We start from the raw sequence: 18,031 nt of genomic DNA on the forward strand, positions 1-18,031 counted from the left end.
TGACTTTGAATCAGGGGCTTTCTTCTCTTGCTGTCTTTCTCCTCTTTATGAAACAGTTTTATTGAGATGTCGCCCATGTAAATGCACAATTCAATGGCTTTTAGTATATTCACGGAGTTGTGCAACCATTGCCACTAATTCCAGAACACTTTCATCACCCCCAAAAGAAACTCTGTACCTGTTAGCTGTCATTCCCCACTCCCCCCTGCTCTAGCCCCTGACAGCCCTTCTTCTACTTTCTGAGTAGGGTTTGTCTGTTCTGGACATCTCATGTGAGCGGAATCACATGGCATGTATGTGTCTTTGTGCCTGGGTTCTTTCACTTAGCATCAGGTTTTCAGGGTTCATTCCTGTTGTAGCCTATGTCAGTACTTCATTTCTTTTTATTGCCAAATTACATTTCACTGTATGGGTGTATTTTATTTCTTCATTAGTTAGACATTTGGGTTGTTTCTACCTTTTGGCTATTGTGAATAGTGGTGCTAGGAACATTTGTGTATGAGTTTTTGTGCAAACATGTTTTAATTTCTCTTGAGTACACAGTATAACTAGGAGTGGAATTGTCAGGTCATATGATTACTCCATTTTTGACATTTTGAAAAACAGCCAAACTGTTTTTCAAAGTAGTGAAGTAGTTGCACCATTTTACATTCCCACCAGTAGTGTATGAGGGTCCCAATTTCTCCACTTCCTTTCCAACACTCATTATTATTGGGTTGTTTTATTAATGGCCATCCTAGTGGGTGAGAAGTGGTATATCATTTTGGTTTGGCTTTTCATTTCCCTAATGAATAATTATGTTGAGCATCTTTTCATGTGCTTGCTGGCCTTTTGTATATTGTCTTTGGAGAAATGTCTATGAAAGTCCTTTGCCCATTTTTTAATTGGATTTTTTGTTTTGTTGTGGTTGAGATGGAGTTCTTTGTATATTCTGTATACTAATCCCTAATCATATGTAAGATTTGCAGACATTTTCTCTAATTCTGTGGATTCTCTTTTCACTTTCTTTTTAGTGTTCACTCATGCACAAAAGTTTAAAATGTTGATGGTGTATAATTTATCTTTCTTTTGTTTGTACTTTTATTGTCATATCTAAGAAATCATTGCATAATCAATCCAAGGTTGCAAAGGTTTACACTTAAGTTTTCATCTAAAAGTTTTATAACTTTTTCTCTTGAATTCAGGCCTCTGATCCACTGGGGTTACTTTTTGTGTGTGATGTGAGGTTGTGGTCCAGCTTCATTCCTCTCTGCATGTGGATATCCAGTTGTTCCAGCACCATCTGTTGAAGAGACTGTTCTTTCCCTATTGCATAGTCTTGGCACCCTCATGGAAAATCAATTGACTATAGATGTCTGGCTTTATTTCTGTACACTCAATTCTGTTCCATTGATCTCTATGTCTTACTTATGCCTGCACCACACTGTCTTTTTTTTCTTCTTTTAGCAACACATTCCAAACCTAGTACCAACTGTCTTACTCAGTGTAGCCTTGTAGTAAGTTTTGAAACAGAATTATGAGTCCTCTAAATTTTTTCTTATTCAAGAATGTTTTGGGTATTCAGGGTCCCTTGCATTTCCATATGCATTTTAGGATGAACCTGTCAGTTTCTGCAAAAAGGCCAGCTAGGATTGTGAAAGGGACTGAATTGAATCTGTTGATCAGTTTGGGGAGTACTGCAATCTTTACAAAATTGGATCTTCCAATCCATGAGCACAGAATGTTTTGATGGTTCAATTAAAACCACACTGAAGGGCCAGACATGGTGGCTCACGCCTGTAATCCTAGCACTCTGGGAGGCGGAGGTGGGTGGGTTGCTCAAGGTCAGGAATTTGAAACCAGCTTGAGCAAGAGTGAGACCCCATCTCTACTAAAAATAGAAGGAAATTAGCCGGACAACTAAAAATATATAGAAAAAATTAGCCGGGCATAGTGGCGCATGCCTGTAATCCCAGCTACCCTGGAGGCTGAGGCAGGAGGATCACTTGAGCCCAGAAGTTTGAGGTTGCTGTGAGCTAGGCTGACACCACAGCACTCTAGCCAGGGCAACAGGATGAGACTCTGTCTCAAAAAAATTAAAAAAAAAAAAACCACACTGAGATCAAACAAAAACTTGAACATTGATGTTCACAGCAGCATTATTTACAATAGCCAAAGGGTGTAAACACCCAAAATGTCCATCAACAGATGAATGGATAAACAAAGAGTGGTCTATCCAGACAATGAAATATTACTCAGCTGCAAAAAGGAATGAGTTATTGGTACATGCTACAGCATAGACAAACCTCAAAAACATTGTGCAAAGTGAAAGAAGCCAGACACAGAAGGCTACATAGTGCATGATTCTATTTATGTGAATCTCCAGAATAGTCAAATCCACAGAGACAATACATTAGTGACTGCCGGGGGCTTAGGAGGGGGAATGGGGAGACAGTGCTTAATATGTATGAGGTCTCCTTTTTTGTGTTGAAAATATTCTGGGAGTAGATAGAGGTGATGGCTGTACAACATTGTGAATGCACCAAATGCCACCAAATTTTACATTTTTTTAATTTTAATTTTTTTTTTAAGAGACGGGGTCTCGCTCTATCACCCAGGCTGGAGTGCAGTGGCATCATCATAGGTCACAGCAACCTCAAACTCCTGGGCTCAAGTGATCCTCCTGCCTCAGCCTCTGAGTAGCTGGGACTACAGGCATGAGCCACCGTGCCTGGCCTTGTACGTTTTTAAATGGTTAATGGCTAATTTTATGTCAATTTGAAATTTTATGTCAGTTGAAAAATTAAAAATATAAATTAAAAATAAAACCCCACATTGAGAAAGCATGTCTCCCATCTCAGCTTAACATGTGTCCTGATGGGAGCGACAACACCCTGTGTGCGAGGCTGGGGGGCAGCTCGCATGCCTTTGGTTAGGCTGCGAAATGGGACAGGCCCCAGGAAGGCGTTTGCCAATTTCTGTAACATTCGCTATGGCTTAAAGAAGAATGAGGAGCCTATACACAGATGTGAGAAGACAGGTAGAATATTCAGATATATCGTTGAGTGACACTGTAGTGCACAGTGTAGAGCAGCATGCAAACATCACACCTTTTGTATAAGAAAGGTGAGAGGCAGGGTGGACATGAGCTCGTGAGCTCGGAGGACTGAAGGAGAGTGCATCACTGCTGGGGACGTTGAGGGAACTGGCCCAGCCAGGGCTGAGCCAGAAGAGAGGTGTCCTTTCATGCGTATGTGAACCGTGTACACATGCTGAACTGTTCAAGGCAAAAGAGAGAAAAGAAGAACATCTACCCCTTCCCTTCATTTCAGACTTTCCTCCTTCCTTCCTTCCAGCCAGGCTGTCCTGCAGTCACCCAGCGGTGTCTGCACATGCTGTACCCTCTGCCTGGAACCCCATCCTCCCAGGGACTTAGGGTCTTCCCAGAAAGTAGGTCTGCGCCTGCCAGGCTCTGAGATTGGTCCTCAAGGAGCTTGTTTTCCAGAAGCTGCAGGGCTGAAGGCAGCTCCCCTGGAAACCATCTGCCACTGGATGAGCTGGCTGAGAGGGGTTCCCTTTCCCCAGGAAGCCTGCTCTTCTGGTAGGTTCTGAAAGGAAAGGGGTTGGCACACAGGACCAATCCTCCAGCAGGGCTTCTGGGAGCCCAACAAAAGGCCCCATTGAGGTACTCAGACTTGTCTCTCACATCTGGGACACAGAGTGAGGCCCGACCACGCCCTCCTTGCTGCTCCCTGGCCTAATCTACCCTCTTCCCTCTTCCAAGTGATTTCAGATGGCCCCACCCCAGACACTGGGCCAGAAAGCTCCCATGAGGGCTCCTAGCTGCACCCAGGCCTCCCCAGGCCACACTGAATGGGACACAGGGCCTCTGTACTGAGTACAACCCACCATCTGCCACCATCAGTTCTCCACATTTGCCAGGGATGTGGGGCCAGCCCCAGAGCTGGGGTGCTCCTGGCCAGTGAAGGGCTGTCTCCTGTCTCCTCTGGTTGGCCTCAAGCAAGGGAAGGATAGGAGCAGAGAGCTGTCAGCTGGCCTTCCTCAACCTCCTGATGCCAGGCCTGCCTGCCTTGGCTTACCCAAGGAGAACTGGTGGAGCTGGCTGCTGAGGTGGTGGGGGGCAGGAGCCGCCCTGTCAGCTGGATCCCACTCCTGGGGCTGTGACAGCCACCAACCCCCAGGCAGTGTGAGCAGGGTTGCCCAAGGTAGGGCAGGCAAGTGGTGACTGTAGGATACCCAAGTAGCTTTCCTGTGCTGGCGCTGGGGGAAGGAGCCAGGAGGGCATGGCCAGGTTTCCACCCTATGGGAAGGGCAGCTAGGAGACATAAGAGGACCCTAAAGGCCTGGGAGGGAGGCCCAGGAGGAACTCCTTTCCCACCCCAGAGACCCACTGCAGCCCGAGGACGGGTGCCCACAGTCAAGAAGCACAATGCCATGGAAGCACCTCGGGGTAGGTGTGTGGCTGGCCACAGGGACAGCTGGGCCTTCCCTCAAAAATGTCCCCTTCTCCTTTCAGACTCATGTTCCTGTCCAATCCCCTTCCCCACACCTGCCAAACACACATCTTCTCCCAAACACATGAAACGTCCAAAATTGGCCTATCCATAGAGACAAGAAGTAAATTAGACACTACCAGGGGCTGGGGGAGGGGCGTGGGGAGTGACTGCTAATGGCCATATGGTCTTTTGGGGCAATGAAAATGTTCTGAACTAGATAAAGGTGATGACTGCATGACATTATGAAGGCACTGAATGCCACTGAATTATATAGTTTAAAATGGTCAAAATGATGAATTTTATGCTATATAAATTTTATCTCAATCAAAATGGTTTTAAACAAAACACACTTTCATACAATACTGGTGCTCCAGCTCTGACATGTGCCTTTCTTTATTGTAAAAGAAAAAAGTGGTCAATGACAGTGCTGGGGCGGGGGCTGGGCAGCTCCTGTCCTCCCAGCGTGCCCAACCTGGGCGGAGGGCAGTGGGCACCTGGGGTCCCAGAGACACCACAGGCTGTGCTGGGAGAGCCGAAGAGCCGAGGCTGCGCTGGGTCCCGGATGCTCAGCGGATCTGGCGCGAGGACACAGGAGGTACGGGGAACAGAAGGAAGCACAGGCATGAGCTACAGCCCTCTGAGAGCCAGGCTGGTCCCCACCCTACCTTGAGCTGCCCAGCCTGGCATCAAGGCCACCTCAGAGGAGCATCCTTCTCACCGTATACTTGTCCCACTTCTTCTCAGGGTCATAGGGCTCCCAGCGGCTAGCAGGGAAGATGTGCTTATTCTTCTCATACCAGCTCCTCAGCACCACCTTGCCTGCGTGGGACTGAGGAAGAGAGAAGGCCCAGTACCCCCACTCAGGCCCTCCTGCCAGCCCCCGCCCTGACTTCTCCTCCACAGCCCAGACACACCTGCCCTGTTGGGCTCAGAGCACCACCATACCTCATCCTTCTCTACAGTGGCGTCACTGAGCAGCCGCACGTCATCATGCACATCGAAGTTAAAGAGTGGTCCTGTGGGAGGAAGCAGACATCCCAATGTCACACTGCTGCCCCTACAATATCAGGGGCAAGCTGCTGTAGAGGAAGCTGAGCCAGGAGCACTCACCACTCTTCCCTCTCGCCTTGGTGACGATGAAGTCATAGAAGCTGTGATGCTAGGAGCCAAGGGCAGGAAAGCAATGGCTTGATGGCTCATCTCAGCCTGTCCCACCCCCTGTCCACAGGCTGGATGCTGCACCCACCAGCCCAAGCCAAAGAGCCGAGAGCAGAGTGGGGACTCTTCTGCTGAAGCTCAGAGTTGCAGCACCCACTGTGTGACCCAGGGCTGAAGGGACTCACATGGGGGATGATCAAATCCTCCTTGATATACATGAGCTGCTCCACCCCTGCTGACCTGAGGGAGAAAGGCAGGAGGGTCTGGACGGACAGACAGCATCCTCTGCTCAGGAATGGAGGAAGCTGCCTGCCAAGGAGAGCCTGTAGTCTGGTAAGCCCAGGACTAGCGCCCCACTGTCCTCCACCTTTGGGCTCAGGAGCAAGGCAGGTGTTCCCTCCTAAGTGCTCTCCAGTGGGAGGGAGGGAAGAGCAGTCTGATCCTCCTCTCGGGAGCAGAGTGCCCAGCACGCCACTTTGCCATGTGGGAACAGTCATCCCGGGTACCCAGTGCCCAGGCTGGGACAGTAGGCACCACACACACACACACGCACACGCACACATGCACATGCCCTCACCTGAGCTCACTGAAGTCTTTACGAAGGATCTCAAGTGCTTTCTGCAGGAACTGCTGCATCGTGTTGCCCTTTTTCATCTGCATGGGTGGCCCGAGAGCCAGCATCCAGAAAATGAGGAGTTGGGAAGGGAAGACAGTGTGGAGAAGGTCTCTTAAGAAGGCAGAAACTGCAGAGCCTGCTAGAGCTCTGAAGGGGGCTGGGCCCTCTATCCTGCCACCCTCAGGGCTTCCAAAGTCAGGATTTCAGTTCCTCCCCACTGGACCTAAGGGCCCCGCACTGCCTACCTTGACGGTCCGCCGGTGCCCAGAGCCATCCCAGTAGCTGAAGGTGATTTCAATCTCCTCACCTGCAAAGCAGAGTCACCTCTTAGTCTCCACACCCAGCTGTCCCCGTCCCACCGAGAGCTGCCTTGGGCCTCAGCATACTGCCCAGGGGACTGTGGGCAGGAGGCCAGCTTGGCCCCAGTGCCAGGCCACGTGCATCCAGCTCTGTGAGCACTCACTTTTGATCTTCTCCTGCTTGGCTTCCCACTCCTGCCGCAGCTCTTCCCGGAGCCGATTCTCCTCCTCCTGGGAGAGGAAATAGGTACAGGAGTTAGGCCAGGGTTGCTCAGGGCGTGCAGTGAGAGCCTCCCCTAGGCCAGGGTCAGGCCAGGCAGCCTTTACCTCCCGGTCTCGGTCAGGCAAAAAGCTTGTGTCCACATCTGGGTTCTTCCCCAATTTCCTCTTCTTTGTGGTGATCTCTGGAACAAAAGGATGCAAAGAATGTCTCAGCATTATCATGAAAATGGTTTCAATCTCTCAGACTGCCCCCTCCAGGGTCCCTGGAACATACTTTGAGAACCACTGACCCAGAAGACAAGCCCAAACTCTTCAGCTTGATGCTCTAGGGCAGGAGTTCTAGAGCCCGGTTGCACATTAGAATCCCAGGGAGAGCTTTAAAAAAATTGATGCTGGGGTCCCATTGCTGGGCCCCCTAAAATGAGACCTTAGAAGGGAAGGAAGAGCCCACCATGCAGTGTTTTGTAAAAGCCCTAGTGACACACAGCAAGGCTGACAAGCTTCCCCTCCAAGCCTGCACTGGCCACGTAGCTAGTGCAACATGCCACAATGATAATGTTTTGAATGTGTCAGGTTAAATACATGTGCCACTAAAGTGACAGCTGTTTCTTCTTATGTGCTTTACTGTGGCCCCTGGAACACTCAAAATGAAAATTGCAGGTGGCTGGCAGGCTCTTCTTTCTGACAGTCCAATCACTCCCCTAAAGCCATCACACCCAGCCTGTGGCCACAGCCATGCAGTGCCAACCCCTAGCCTCGATCCCCTCCCACCACTGTTCCCTGGGCATCATGATTCCTAAAACAGCCTAGGCCTCCCTGCCCTCCCCTGAGGCCTAGGACACAACTTGCTCCAAATCCGCCAATGTGTCCACCCTTCCCTGCTCTCTTTTGGTATGCACTGCATCTTTTGACTTATACACTCTCCGCACCCTCTCCCATCTTTCTGGCTAATGAAATGTCCCTTTTTAAGGCTCAACTGTCCCCTCATGTGACACCTTCCCTGAGTCCTGGACTAGCCCCCTGGACCCTGAACAAAGCAGCAACCCTGAGTGTCCTGAGTGCATGTTGACCCATGTGACATCTACTAGGAGAGGGACAACACCCTGTGTGCTTCTGGTCAGGCACAGCACAGGTATGTGGTATGTGGGGTGCCAGGCTGGCCTTTCTGAGTTGTCCCTGACAGCCCCTCCTTCTCACAGCTGAGACCTACAGTGTCCAACTAGTAGCACTGGATTTCTGTGGCTGTGTAAGTTTATGTTGAAACTAATCAAACAGAATTAACAATCTAGTACCCCAGCCACATGAGCCACGTGACAAATGCTCAGTGGCTACCACATTGGGCAGTGTAAACACAAACATTTTCATCATCATAGCAAGTTCAGCCAGCCAGCCTGGTCTAGACTATCTTCTCTCCTTTTTGGTTTATCCTACATGGTACCGCTAAAGGGTAGCTTCTGGAACCTTCCTGACTAGGCACCAGACTTGCCCTAACAGCCTCTCCCACTGGTGGCCCCTGCCCAGGGGCCACAGGCCCACTCAAGCCTGGCCTCACCTTCCTTTTCCAGCTCCTCCTCATACATGGCTACCTCCTCCTCCTCCTCGCCTCCCTCTTCTTCCCCCTCCAGGGTGAAGGACAGGCTAGAGATCTTTCGCTTTGCCTCCTTCTTACGCTCCTTCTCTCGAAGTTTCTCCAGCTTCCTATTGGAACACAGATGACTGTCATGCCCCACGCCCCACCCTCAGGTCCCTTCCCTGACCCAAAGCCACCCGTGCACTCAGTGTGGGGGCCACTGAGTGCGGGCTGGGCATCCCCAGCACCCTAGAGGGTTTCTACCGCCTGGGTCACTTCAAACTCACGGGCAGGGCTCTGATTATGATACAGCAGGCACAGCAGGCCACAGGGGTCATGGGATGGAGAGGAATGGCACCCAGTGAAAGGAAAGGGCCCAGACAGGACTCACTGCCTTCCCAGAGGAACAGAAAGGGGACGAACAAACCAGAGGTAAGACTTTAGCGTGGGCCCAAAAAGGCGGGGGAGAGAGAAATACAAATCCCAAACTACACACTACATCTGTTCCCAAAGCAGGAAATAGGGTCCCCCTGCAAGGTACAAAAACAGCCTGGGCCGCCCCCAGGAGCCCTCGGGGAACTAGCTCCACTTGAGCCCACTGGTGAGAAGACCCACAGCTGCAGCTCCTTGGACTGCTCCTTCTTGGCCAGCTGCTTCTCCCGTTCCTTCACCAGCGCCTCCTGCTTGGCCTTCATGTCATTCAGGGTCACGAGACCTGGGAAGCAAGGAGATGTGAGAGGAAGGGTCACTCACCCAGGGCCAGTGAAGGAGTGGACCCGGGCTGGGAGAGGGTGGCACGCGTGCCCCGCTCACCCACGGTGCTGGACTTGAGCTCGGCCTCCACGGCATCATAGTGTGCAGAGAACTTCTTATCAATGTTGGATTTCATTATGTTCTCCTGCAGGGGAGCAGGGCAGCAATGAGGATGGGAGCAGCAACCTGAGTTCTAGTCCTAGGTCTGCCTCTGGACTCACTACAATGTGACCCTGGAAAAGACATGTCCCCTTTCCTTTGTCGATGCAAGGTTCCATGAGGCTGGGAGGGGCTCTTCCAGTGCCCTGGGAGCCAAATGAGGTCATTTCCCTTTGATCCTTTGAGTGCTCTGGCCCCTCCAGATCTCCTGCTGGGGACCTCAGCCCTCTCAGTGTCCTGGAGCCACAGGCCCTACTGACCTCTGGTCTTTCCATGCTCAGTCTTTTATTTTTTTTTTTTATTTTTTATTTTCTTTTTTTTTTTTCTTTTTTTTTTTTTTTTTATTCGTGGACGAGGTTCTGGGGCCCCAAGAGCGGGGCCCCGGAAGTCGCCCTCAGTCTTTTATTTTTGAGACAGAGCCTTGCTCTGTTGCCTGGGCTACAGTGCTATGGCATCAGCCTAGCTCACAGCAACCTCAAACTCCTGGGCTCAAGCAATCCTTCTGCCTCAGCCTCCCGAGTAGCTGGGACTATGGGCATGCGCCACCATGCCCAGCTAATTTTTTCTATATAAATTTTTAGTTGGTCAATGAATTTCTTTCTATTTTTAGTGGATACAGGGTCTCGCTCTTGCTCAGGCTGGTCTCGAACTCCTGACCTTGAATGATCCGCCTGCCTTGGCCTCCCAGAGTTGCTAGGATTACAGGCGTGAGCCACCAGGCCCAGCCTCCAGGCTCAGTCTTTAAGATGAAGCTCCAGAGACCCAAGCCAAGGAGTGTCAGGGGAGGGCAAAGAAGTAAAGTGTCTGAGGGACCAGCCCCTCCCTGAGCAGTTTTCCTCCCCTGCAGTGCCAGATGTGGCCAACAACTTCCCATGAAGTTCCTCTCTTCAGCCCTGGTCTCAGCCCACTTGGTACCACACAGATCCTTCTCTGACTGCTGGGCCCCAAGGGAGGTGGCCAGCAGTGAAACATACCTTCAGCTTGCCAGAGAGTCCACACTGAGACGGTGGGGCCAGGGCAGGGGAGTGACCTGAGGCTGCAGGGCCTCAGTGTGGAGGCTGCTTCCTTGGGCTGGCTTCTGCACTTAGCTGGGGTAGCAGCCTGCTCTGCCCTCCAGCCCTGAGTCCCAGCTTTTCTGCTGAGTCTCCCTCAGTGGCTCAAGCTGAGATCCTCATCCTCCATCCCTGACTGCCCGTCATCACAGGCCCCTCACCAGAGCGCTGGGCGAACTGCCTGCATCCCAGAGGCCTGGGTCTGCCAGTGTCACAGGAGCAGAGGCTGTGGACTGAGCCTAGGCACGGGTGCACCGGCCAGGCCTGCTTGGGCCTCCCAGTGCCTCCCCTGCGGGGAGAGCCTGCCCTTCCCAGTAGCACTGGATCCGGGCAGAGGACTGGCGCTGAGGGCTCAGGGGCCCAGGAGGGGCCCAGGAGGGCCCGCCCCACCCCATTGTCACCAAGAGAAACACTAACTGTAGCTCCCTCCTGCCGGAGCTTTATCACAAACTAGAGGTCTAAGATTCTGAGACGGCTCGATCCTGTGGAGGGGGCGGTCGCCGGCTTGCTTCTATCCCAGGCTTGAGGGCAGCAAGCAAGGTTCCCGCCCCCGGATCGCAGCCCGCGCTCAGAGCCAGCAGCCCAGGATCGCCCAGGGCCGGAGTGTCGCGCCGCGCCGTGCCGCCAGGGGGCCCGCTTGCGCGCATGCTCCGAGGCACCCCGGGCCGGCCCGCACCTCCGCGATCCGCTGCTTCATCTGCTCCATCTGCTCGCGCTGCTTCTCCCGTTTCTTCATCAGGTGCATGGCGCGGCCTGCCTCACTCGCGGCGCCCTTGTACTGAGCCATGGCGGCGGCGGCGACAGCAACTGTGGCCCAGCTGAGTCGCGGCAGCAGGAGCGGCGGTGGCCGTGCAGTCCGCTGACGCCCGCGTCGTGACGTCAGCCGCCAGGAGACGCATGGGCGCCCGCCCCGCCCCAGCTGTCTCGGGCGTGGCCGCCTCCCGCCCCGCCCCTCCGGCTCCAGGTACCCTGCGTAGACTCGCGTCCCGCCCCCCTCTGCCTGTCCCTTAGTGACCCGGGAGGCTGCGTCCCCTAGTCCCCTGCGCTTCCTTGACGTTAGTCCGACCGAGGCGGGGCCTCCAGTCCCTCTCCTCCCTCCTCTCGACCCCAAGGCTGGGACCACCTCTTCCACTTCTTTGATGTTGACCCCAGACCTAAGCTAGACCCCTTGGTCCCTAGGCTTCCTCCCTGCCTGAGGCCAGGCCCCGGTTCCCAGGCTATCTCCTCGACTTATATCCCCGTGCCCCCCCCACTTCAACTTTGGCCCCCATACAAGGCTAGGCCCGGGTACCCTCTGCCTCCTCAATTTTGACCCAGAAGCTAGGACCCCAGCCCCCTCCCTTCCTTGATGCCTAACTCCCGGGCCCTCGGCATGCATTGACCATTGAGAGTTGCAGTCCTGGTGCCAGCATCAACTCACTGGGTGAAGAATGCCACCTTTTACAGTCAGGAAGTGGCCAAGTGAAAGTCCCAACACAGGGAGCCAAAGCCCTGCCAAGTACCCAAATTTTGGGAAATAAAGATCCAGTTCAGTTTCAACAGTTTTATTGGGATGTTTTGTTTTCTGTGGAGTACACTAGAGATTTAGGAAGGGGACACATTCACTTTGCGAGATAAGAGTTTCCCACCACTAAAAGGCTTGGGACGGGGCACACTGGGTCGGGATCCATTTCCCACCTCTTTCTGCTATGCTCACACTTCTTTTCCCTCTCAGCCAGTACCACATAACAGAAACACAAAGACAGAAGCAAAACAACAAGAGCAACCTCGGATGGGGCCACACCCAAGCCTTCACCCCTCCCCAGGCTGGGCCAGGGCTGGGAAAGGCAGGGCAGCTCACTCTACAGCCCCCAGGCCACACCTGAAGGCTGTGGGCTCAGACAGAGTGGGCCTAAATTAATAAATTAGAATAAATTAGGGGGAGGAATGCAACTTTGTGCTGGGAGGGCCCCTTCTCTCCAACACACAAGAGAGTTGGTGGGGGGAGGCAGGGGGCATCTCCAAAGGCCACTACAGTGGGGGTAAGAGTGGTGGGGGCAGAAGTCAGCTTTTCTTCCACATCTTTTCCAAACAGAGCAGAAGAATTAGGGGTGGGGGGAAGAGACACACACAATGAGAAGAACCGTCTTTTCCTAGGATAAGCAAGGGCCAAGAAAGAGGATGCTAACCAACCCCCCATCTCCCAAACCATCGCTAAGATTAAGAATTTGGTCAGTGAATCAATGAGGTGGGTGATGGGAATGTGGTGGGGGAAGCAAAGGAGGCTGGAAATGAGTGTCCAGCCACACATCTCCCCAGCCCTCGAGCAGAACAGACACAGGTGGCAGGAGGGCAGCAGGGGCTGGGGCAGGGGCAGCAATCACTGGTCAGCTTCTCCGAAGACATCATTCTGTTTGCGCTTCATGTTCTCAAAGTCAAAGGCAGAGCCAGCCATACGTTTGTAGATGTCTTTGATGTCATTGCAGGTTGTCTCAAAGTGTGTGGTGGCATCATAGGAGCACGAACAGAACACCTGAAAACAGCCAAAGCCCAGGGCGTAGGGTGAGTCGGGCAGGGGCCCTGGGTGGGCATCCAGGAGCTGGGGGCAGGAGAGCCTGCTTACCTGGCTTTCGGAACCATCATCAATGGGCTCATACAAGTCACTGATAGCCACAAACCTGAGGAGCAGATGGAGGAGAGGGGACAGGCCTCACAATGGGCCTTGCCCTTTCTGGGCTGCCAACCCCCTTTCCCCATGGGGCTCAGCCCAGCCCCTCACTTCTGATCAATAGGCTCCAGCAGCTCCAGGGCCGGCTCCACCTCCTTCTCGGGCTCCGTGGTCTCCACCGTGGTGCTGGCAATGGCGATGTACTTGCCCTGCGCAGCCACGTTGTGCGCATAGGAGATCATGCACACGTAGATGTCTAGCCACAGGAAGCACCATGTTAATGCAGACCAGAGGCACCAGCCGCACAGAGAGGGCTTCTGGGTGCTGGGCACAGTTCTGACCTGCCTGCCCGTCTGCAGCCTCATAAAGCAGGCAGCATCCAAGACGTCACCCTCATGGAGGAGAAGGGTCCAAGAAACCCAAACCCTAGGGCCCCAAGTCGTGACTGCAATCATGACTTGGGGGGATCGGGCAGGGCACCCTGAGACTGACAGGGAGAGGCAGAGCCACCCCAGCAAGCACATACAAGAGGAAGTGGCCACCTACCTGACTTCCTGTTGACCTGGTTCTGGGGGATGATGATTTGGCAGGAGTTGGCATCATTGGTGTTCTTGATGGGGTGGCTAAGGATGCAGATGATGCGGATAACCTGGCCAGCCTTCCGCACACGGTCTGGGATGTAGCTGGGGTCACAGATTAGCTGCTTGCAGCGGGCCACCTGTGAAGGCACCAGAAGGCCTTGCTCCTGTCGGATCACTCTTTTATGTAGCCATGGGGCTGGGCCCACAGTGAGGACAGGCAGCTCTGACAGGGTGCTTCTCTGATCTGTCACCACTGTAGCACATGGTCCCACCCTACAGCTCAGGGAGGCGGGCCCCAACACACAGGGCTGGGAAACCCCCCTGCTGAGGCACTGTGACCAAGAACACTTTCTGGACCACAGGCATAGCACATGGCTTTTAGAGAGACTTCTTGACAACAGCCATGGCTCCACAGACTTCTCTTAGACCCTGGTTCCCAGCTCCAAGGCCTTCAGAGTCAATCTCACTGGGAACAGAGCCCCTAAGTGGCCAGGCCCCACCCCAGCCATGGTGACTGCACTGCATGGGGAAAGCTCACCTCTCCCTCAGACTTCACGCCCACCACCTTGCCATTCTCCATGATGATATCGTCCACAGGCTTATTAAGCATGTATGTCCCCCCATAGATGGCACTCAATCTGTGGGGAGGAGGGCGATGGTGAAGGTCCCCACCCAGGAGAAATGGGCACCAATTTTAGCAAACCCCCACAGCATGGTGCAGAGAAGGCTGCCCTAGGCAGGCAGGAGTCCAGAGACCCAGTATCCATCCCAGCTCTATCACTACTGTGAGCTCTGCTCCCTCTCAGGATGCTCCTTCTTCTCTGGAGCTTCTACTCAGAATATTCTGCCAAGGGCTAACCTGAATGTGGCATGAAGGAACAGTTCCACACAGAAATTGCCTGGGGAGGGTGAAATGAAGGACTCTCTGGAGAAGGCCCTGCTCCCAGCTAAGCCCTGACTCAAGGTTCTGGGGGCTGGGGGCCCGGGGCCCAGTCCTGGTGTTGCCAGGAACTGAGCAGACCACATCTGCTAACCCCAGCTTTTTTGACTCTGCACTTCAGCGCATCGGGGCTGTACCCCATCACCCAAGGATGGAGTGAAATAAATGAAGATCACAGATTGGAAAGTGTGAAATGCTATGCAAATGCTCAAGGGAGCCATTTCCATTTTGGGCCTCAGTCCAAATTAGTCAGTAATGCCAACTCAAAAAAGCTATATCCTCACCTTGCAAAGCCCTGGGGCAGCTCACCCAGGCCATAGAGGGGGTATAAATATGGGCTCTTGCCATATCGAGCCAGGGACTCGCTGTACAACTTGATGCGGTTAATGGTCTCAAGACAGGGCTGGTCCAGGTAGCTGGAGGGACAGAGGTAAAGGGAGACACTCCAACAGCAGCATCCCTGGCTCACCCCCACCCAGGCACCAGGCCAGTTTTCCCACCACCCTGAATGGCCTGAGGAGGATGTGAGTCAAATGCAGAGGAGATACGCGGTGTGGGCAAGGGAGCAGCAGGCAGGTGTGGGGAGGGCAGGGGACAGGCCAGGTGAGGAGGCTGCCGCCACACCAGCTTCCCCTCACTCATCAGTGCGGTAGAGTGCCAGGGCGTGGCCAGTGAAATCGATGACATCTTGGCCCAGGTCAAACTTCCGATAGACATCACGCATGCTGGTAGTCTGGGGGTCAACACCCTCAAAGGTCTTGGGGTCGTTCTCATCGAAGTTTGCCACAAACACCAAGAACTTGCGGAAGCGCCGTTTCTCAAACATGCCCATCAGATCTGAGGAAGGTGGTGTGAGGAGACCCTTCGCACCAGTGGAACACAAAACTCTCCTTCCCAGCAGGGCAGGCCAAAGAAAGCAGGCGCCCTGGGTCCCGGCTGAGCCTTCATGTAACCTGAAGTTAACCCCTCTATCCTCTTGGCCTCGGTTTCCCCACCTGTATGAAGAGGGGGTTGGGCTGGACAAACTCTGAGGTCCCTCCTGGTTCTGACACTCTGGGATGTCTTGGGGGTCCAGTGGAGCCCCTGCAAAAGGCTGAAGTCTTTCAAAAAGGAGGCCCCTCCCCATCCCCGCTATGTGTGGACTTTCCTCCTGGCACCCAGCGGTAAAGTGCTACGGTCCTATGTGAGGAATGTGACTTTGGGCAAGGGAGTACACTACTCTGGATGGCTTCCTTGCCCCTTATCCTGAGAAAAGTCTGCTTCCCTCCACCCCACTATTCTCTGGCTCAGGGGACCCACACTCACTGGAAGCCAAGGCCTCGGTCTCAGTGGATGGCACTTTGTAGATCTTGCCCCCCTTGTAGACAAAGCTGCCCTCTACCACCTTGAAGTCCAGGTAGCGAGTCACCTCTGTATACAGTAGCATCTTTACCAGCTGCCCTGTGGGGGAGTGGGGGTGATATCAGCACAGCTCGCTCCAAAAGAACTAGCTGATCTGGCTGCCCCTTCTCTGGAGCCTTACTGTCCTCTGGTCTTCCCAATCACTCCCCGCAATCCCTCCTTCATCTCCCTCACCATTGGCCATGAGGAATTTGGGGATCAGGTCAACGTTCCAGTCTCGGCCCCGGCCCATTGACTCAGGGGGGCCCTCCAGCAGCTGAAAACGTTTATACAGCTGTAAGCAAAAAGGAGAGAAAAAAACATGCCTCAAGGACTACCCCTCCCTCCCTCCTCTACCCTTCTTCCCCCCAAAAATGGGGAGCTGCTTCAACCTTATGCCCCTATGTGAGAGGTTACAGGGATGGGCCCGGGCAGCCTCACCTCCTCCAGGGGTGTGATGGAGGAGCTCTCGCCCCCATAGTAGGGGTTCCGGTCCATGTGCAGCACCTTCTTCCCGTTCACAGACATGATGCCTGACAGGATGCATTCCTGGGGGAGGGGTGACATTTGCTGCACTCCCACCTGCCCACGTCCCCACCAGCAGCCATGATCTGTTCCTTGCAGCAAACCTGCCCCAATGGACAGCTCCTTCCACCCCCAGCTGGTCCCCTTGTCTAAAATTGGGGGTGATGGCTTCCTGTGATCAAAATCTCCTTTGTAACCTTGCTAGACAAAGAAGTGAACAAGGAGAGAGAAATAACATAGGATTTGAGGGAGGCAGAGCATCCAGTGCCAACATGCCAAGAAAGTCATCTATCTCCGTATAGTGCACAAAAAGGCAGACAAGACACAATGAGCCATAGAGGAGACCCAGCTATGTGGCAAAGGCACCCAAAAGGGAAGCTAAGAAAGGTTTAGCACAGTCCTTGAAATCGCACGCCCCACCCTGGGGTACTCTTTCTTCAAACATCAGGAGCCCCTGACTCTGAGCCTTTGCCACCATGTCCATGGGAGGGGCGTCTGGGCCCAGACTGAGGAAGCGTCTCTCAGGGGATTGGGCCAATGGGGTCTGGGGGAAAGAGGAAGATAAACACCCTCACAAGTCACTGTCACTAGCCCAAGAACAAAGACTGCGGATGCTACTCCGCCTGAGATCTCCATAGGAAACCAAGGGTGGGGTAGCGGGAATGTGGTCGCTGCCCCCACTGTTGCTTCTTCTGGAACATTCCCTGGGTGCTGTAGTCCCAGAAGAAGCTGGGAAGGCAGGATGAGGGCTCACCCTGGGGAAGCCCCCTACTCTAGGTCCTTGGACTTCATCCCTATCAGGATTAGGGCAAGATGGGAGGGGATGCTGGGCGGGCGATGAGTGGGGGCTGAGTAGGCGGGGTCGGGGGCATCGGGCCAAGTGAGGGTGAGTTTTCCAGCCCAGCACGCAGGGGTAGGGAAGATCGGAGGGGGCCGGGGGTCGGCACCCTGGTAGTCGAGGGGGCAGGCAGGAGGGGCGGGGCCCCTTCGGGAAGATGGAGCCATGGCAGCGAGTAGAGACAACGTCGCGGGGGGGACTGGTGGGGTGGGCACGGCGCTAGCTTTTTGGGGACCAGAGTGCAGAAGATGGCAGTGATGGGAGGATGGGGCCGGCGGCTGCATCATCGCAGGGGGTGGGGAGGGCATGATGCGGGGCCAAGGCCGCCAAAGACCGCACTTACGGTGAGGCCGGTCCCCAGCACGATCACATCGTATTCCTCGTCCATGGTCAGGCCTAGGTGCCAGCGCCCGTTCGGCTCCTCCTCCTCCTTCACCACAGCAGTCGCAGCCGACGCCTCCGCAGCCGCCGCAGTGGACCAAAGATGGCGACGTGCCGAACGTCGCCCGACCCCTCCGCCGCGTCAAAGAGTCCCGTCCCCTTCCAGCGCCCGGCTGCACCTGGCCAGGGCCACTGCCTCCCCGGCTCGTCTCCAGGGAGGGCTGCTAGGGCCCAGGCCCCAGCACCAGCGCGGCCCCACGGGCGACGCTGCTCGTCAAGGGCCAACAGAAGAGCGGGGCGGGGCGGACCAGCGGCCAGTGCTGCGGCTCAGGAGGGATCCGTGCGCGGGAGCCGTGCGCGCCCTGCCCCACCCCCCCAGGAGGCTCAGCGCGGTCCCGCGGTCCGGGCGCGCGC

At 54.3% G+C, this 18,031-nt stretch overlaps 2 protein-coding genes across 2 annotated transcripts; both read right to left on the reverse strand.

Moving 5' to 3' along the window:
- Positions 1-4,859: 4,859 nt before the first annotated feature.
- Positions 4,860-11,219, reverse strand: FAM50A (family with sequence similarity 50 member A). Its single transcript, XM_012758175.3, has 13 exons — positions 11,002-11,219; positions 9,175-9,259; positions 8,977-9,076; positions 8,344-8,489; positions 6,897-6,973; positions 6,734-6,800; positions 6,516-6,577; positions 6,232-6,308; positions 5,840-5,894; positions 5,607-5,655; positions 5,442-5,512; positions 5,215-5,325; positions 4,860-5,071 (listed from the first exon to the last, which is right to left on the reverse strand). The coding sequence occupies exons 1-13, from the start codon at positions 11,110-11,112 to the stop codon at positions 5,063-5,065; spliced, it is 1,020 nt and encodes a 339-aa protein (XP_012613629.1). The 5' UTR covers positions 11,113-11,219; the 3' UTR covers positions 4,860-5,062.
- Positions 11,220-11,853: 634 nt separating this feature from the next.
- GDI1 (GDP dissociation inhibitor 1) lies at positions 11,854-17,902 on the reverse strand. The gene is made up of 11 exons (XM_012758174.2): positions 17,580-17,902; positions 16,315-16,422; positions 16,069-16,168; positions 15,799-15,933; positions 15,132-15,330; positions 14,778-14,909; positions 14,092-14,191; positions 13,519-13,690; positions 13,084-13,228; positions 12,928-12,982; positions 11,854-12,837 (listed from the first exon to the last, which is right to left on the reverse strand). The coding sequence occupies exons 1-11, from the start codon at positions 17,622-17,624 to the stop codon at positions 12,685-12,687; spliced, it is 1,344 nt and encodes a 447-aa protein (XP_012613628.1). The 5' UTR covers positions 17,625-17,902; the 3' UTR covers positions 11,854-12,684.
- Positions 17,903-18,031: the final 129 nt, after the last annotated feature.

The sequence above is a fragment of the Microcebus murinus genome, unplaced genomic scaffold (genome assembly GCF_040939455.1).
Source record: "Microcebus murinus isolate Inina unplaced genomic scaffold, M.murinus_Inina_mat1.0 scaf003_hap2_Mmur4.0, whole genome shotgun sequence".
Classification (NCBI taxonomy): domain Eukaryota; kingdom Metazoa; phylum Chordata; class Mammalia; order Primates; family Cheirogaleidae; genus Microcebus; species Microcebus murinus.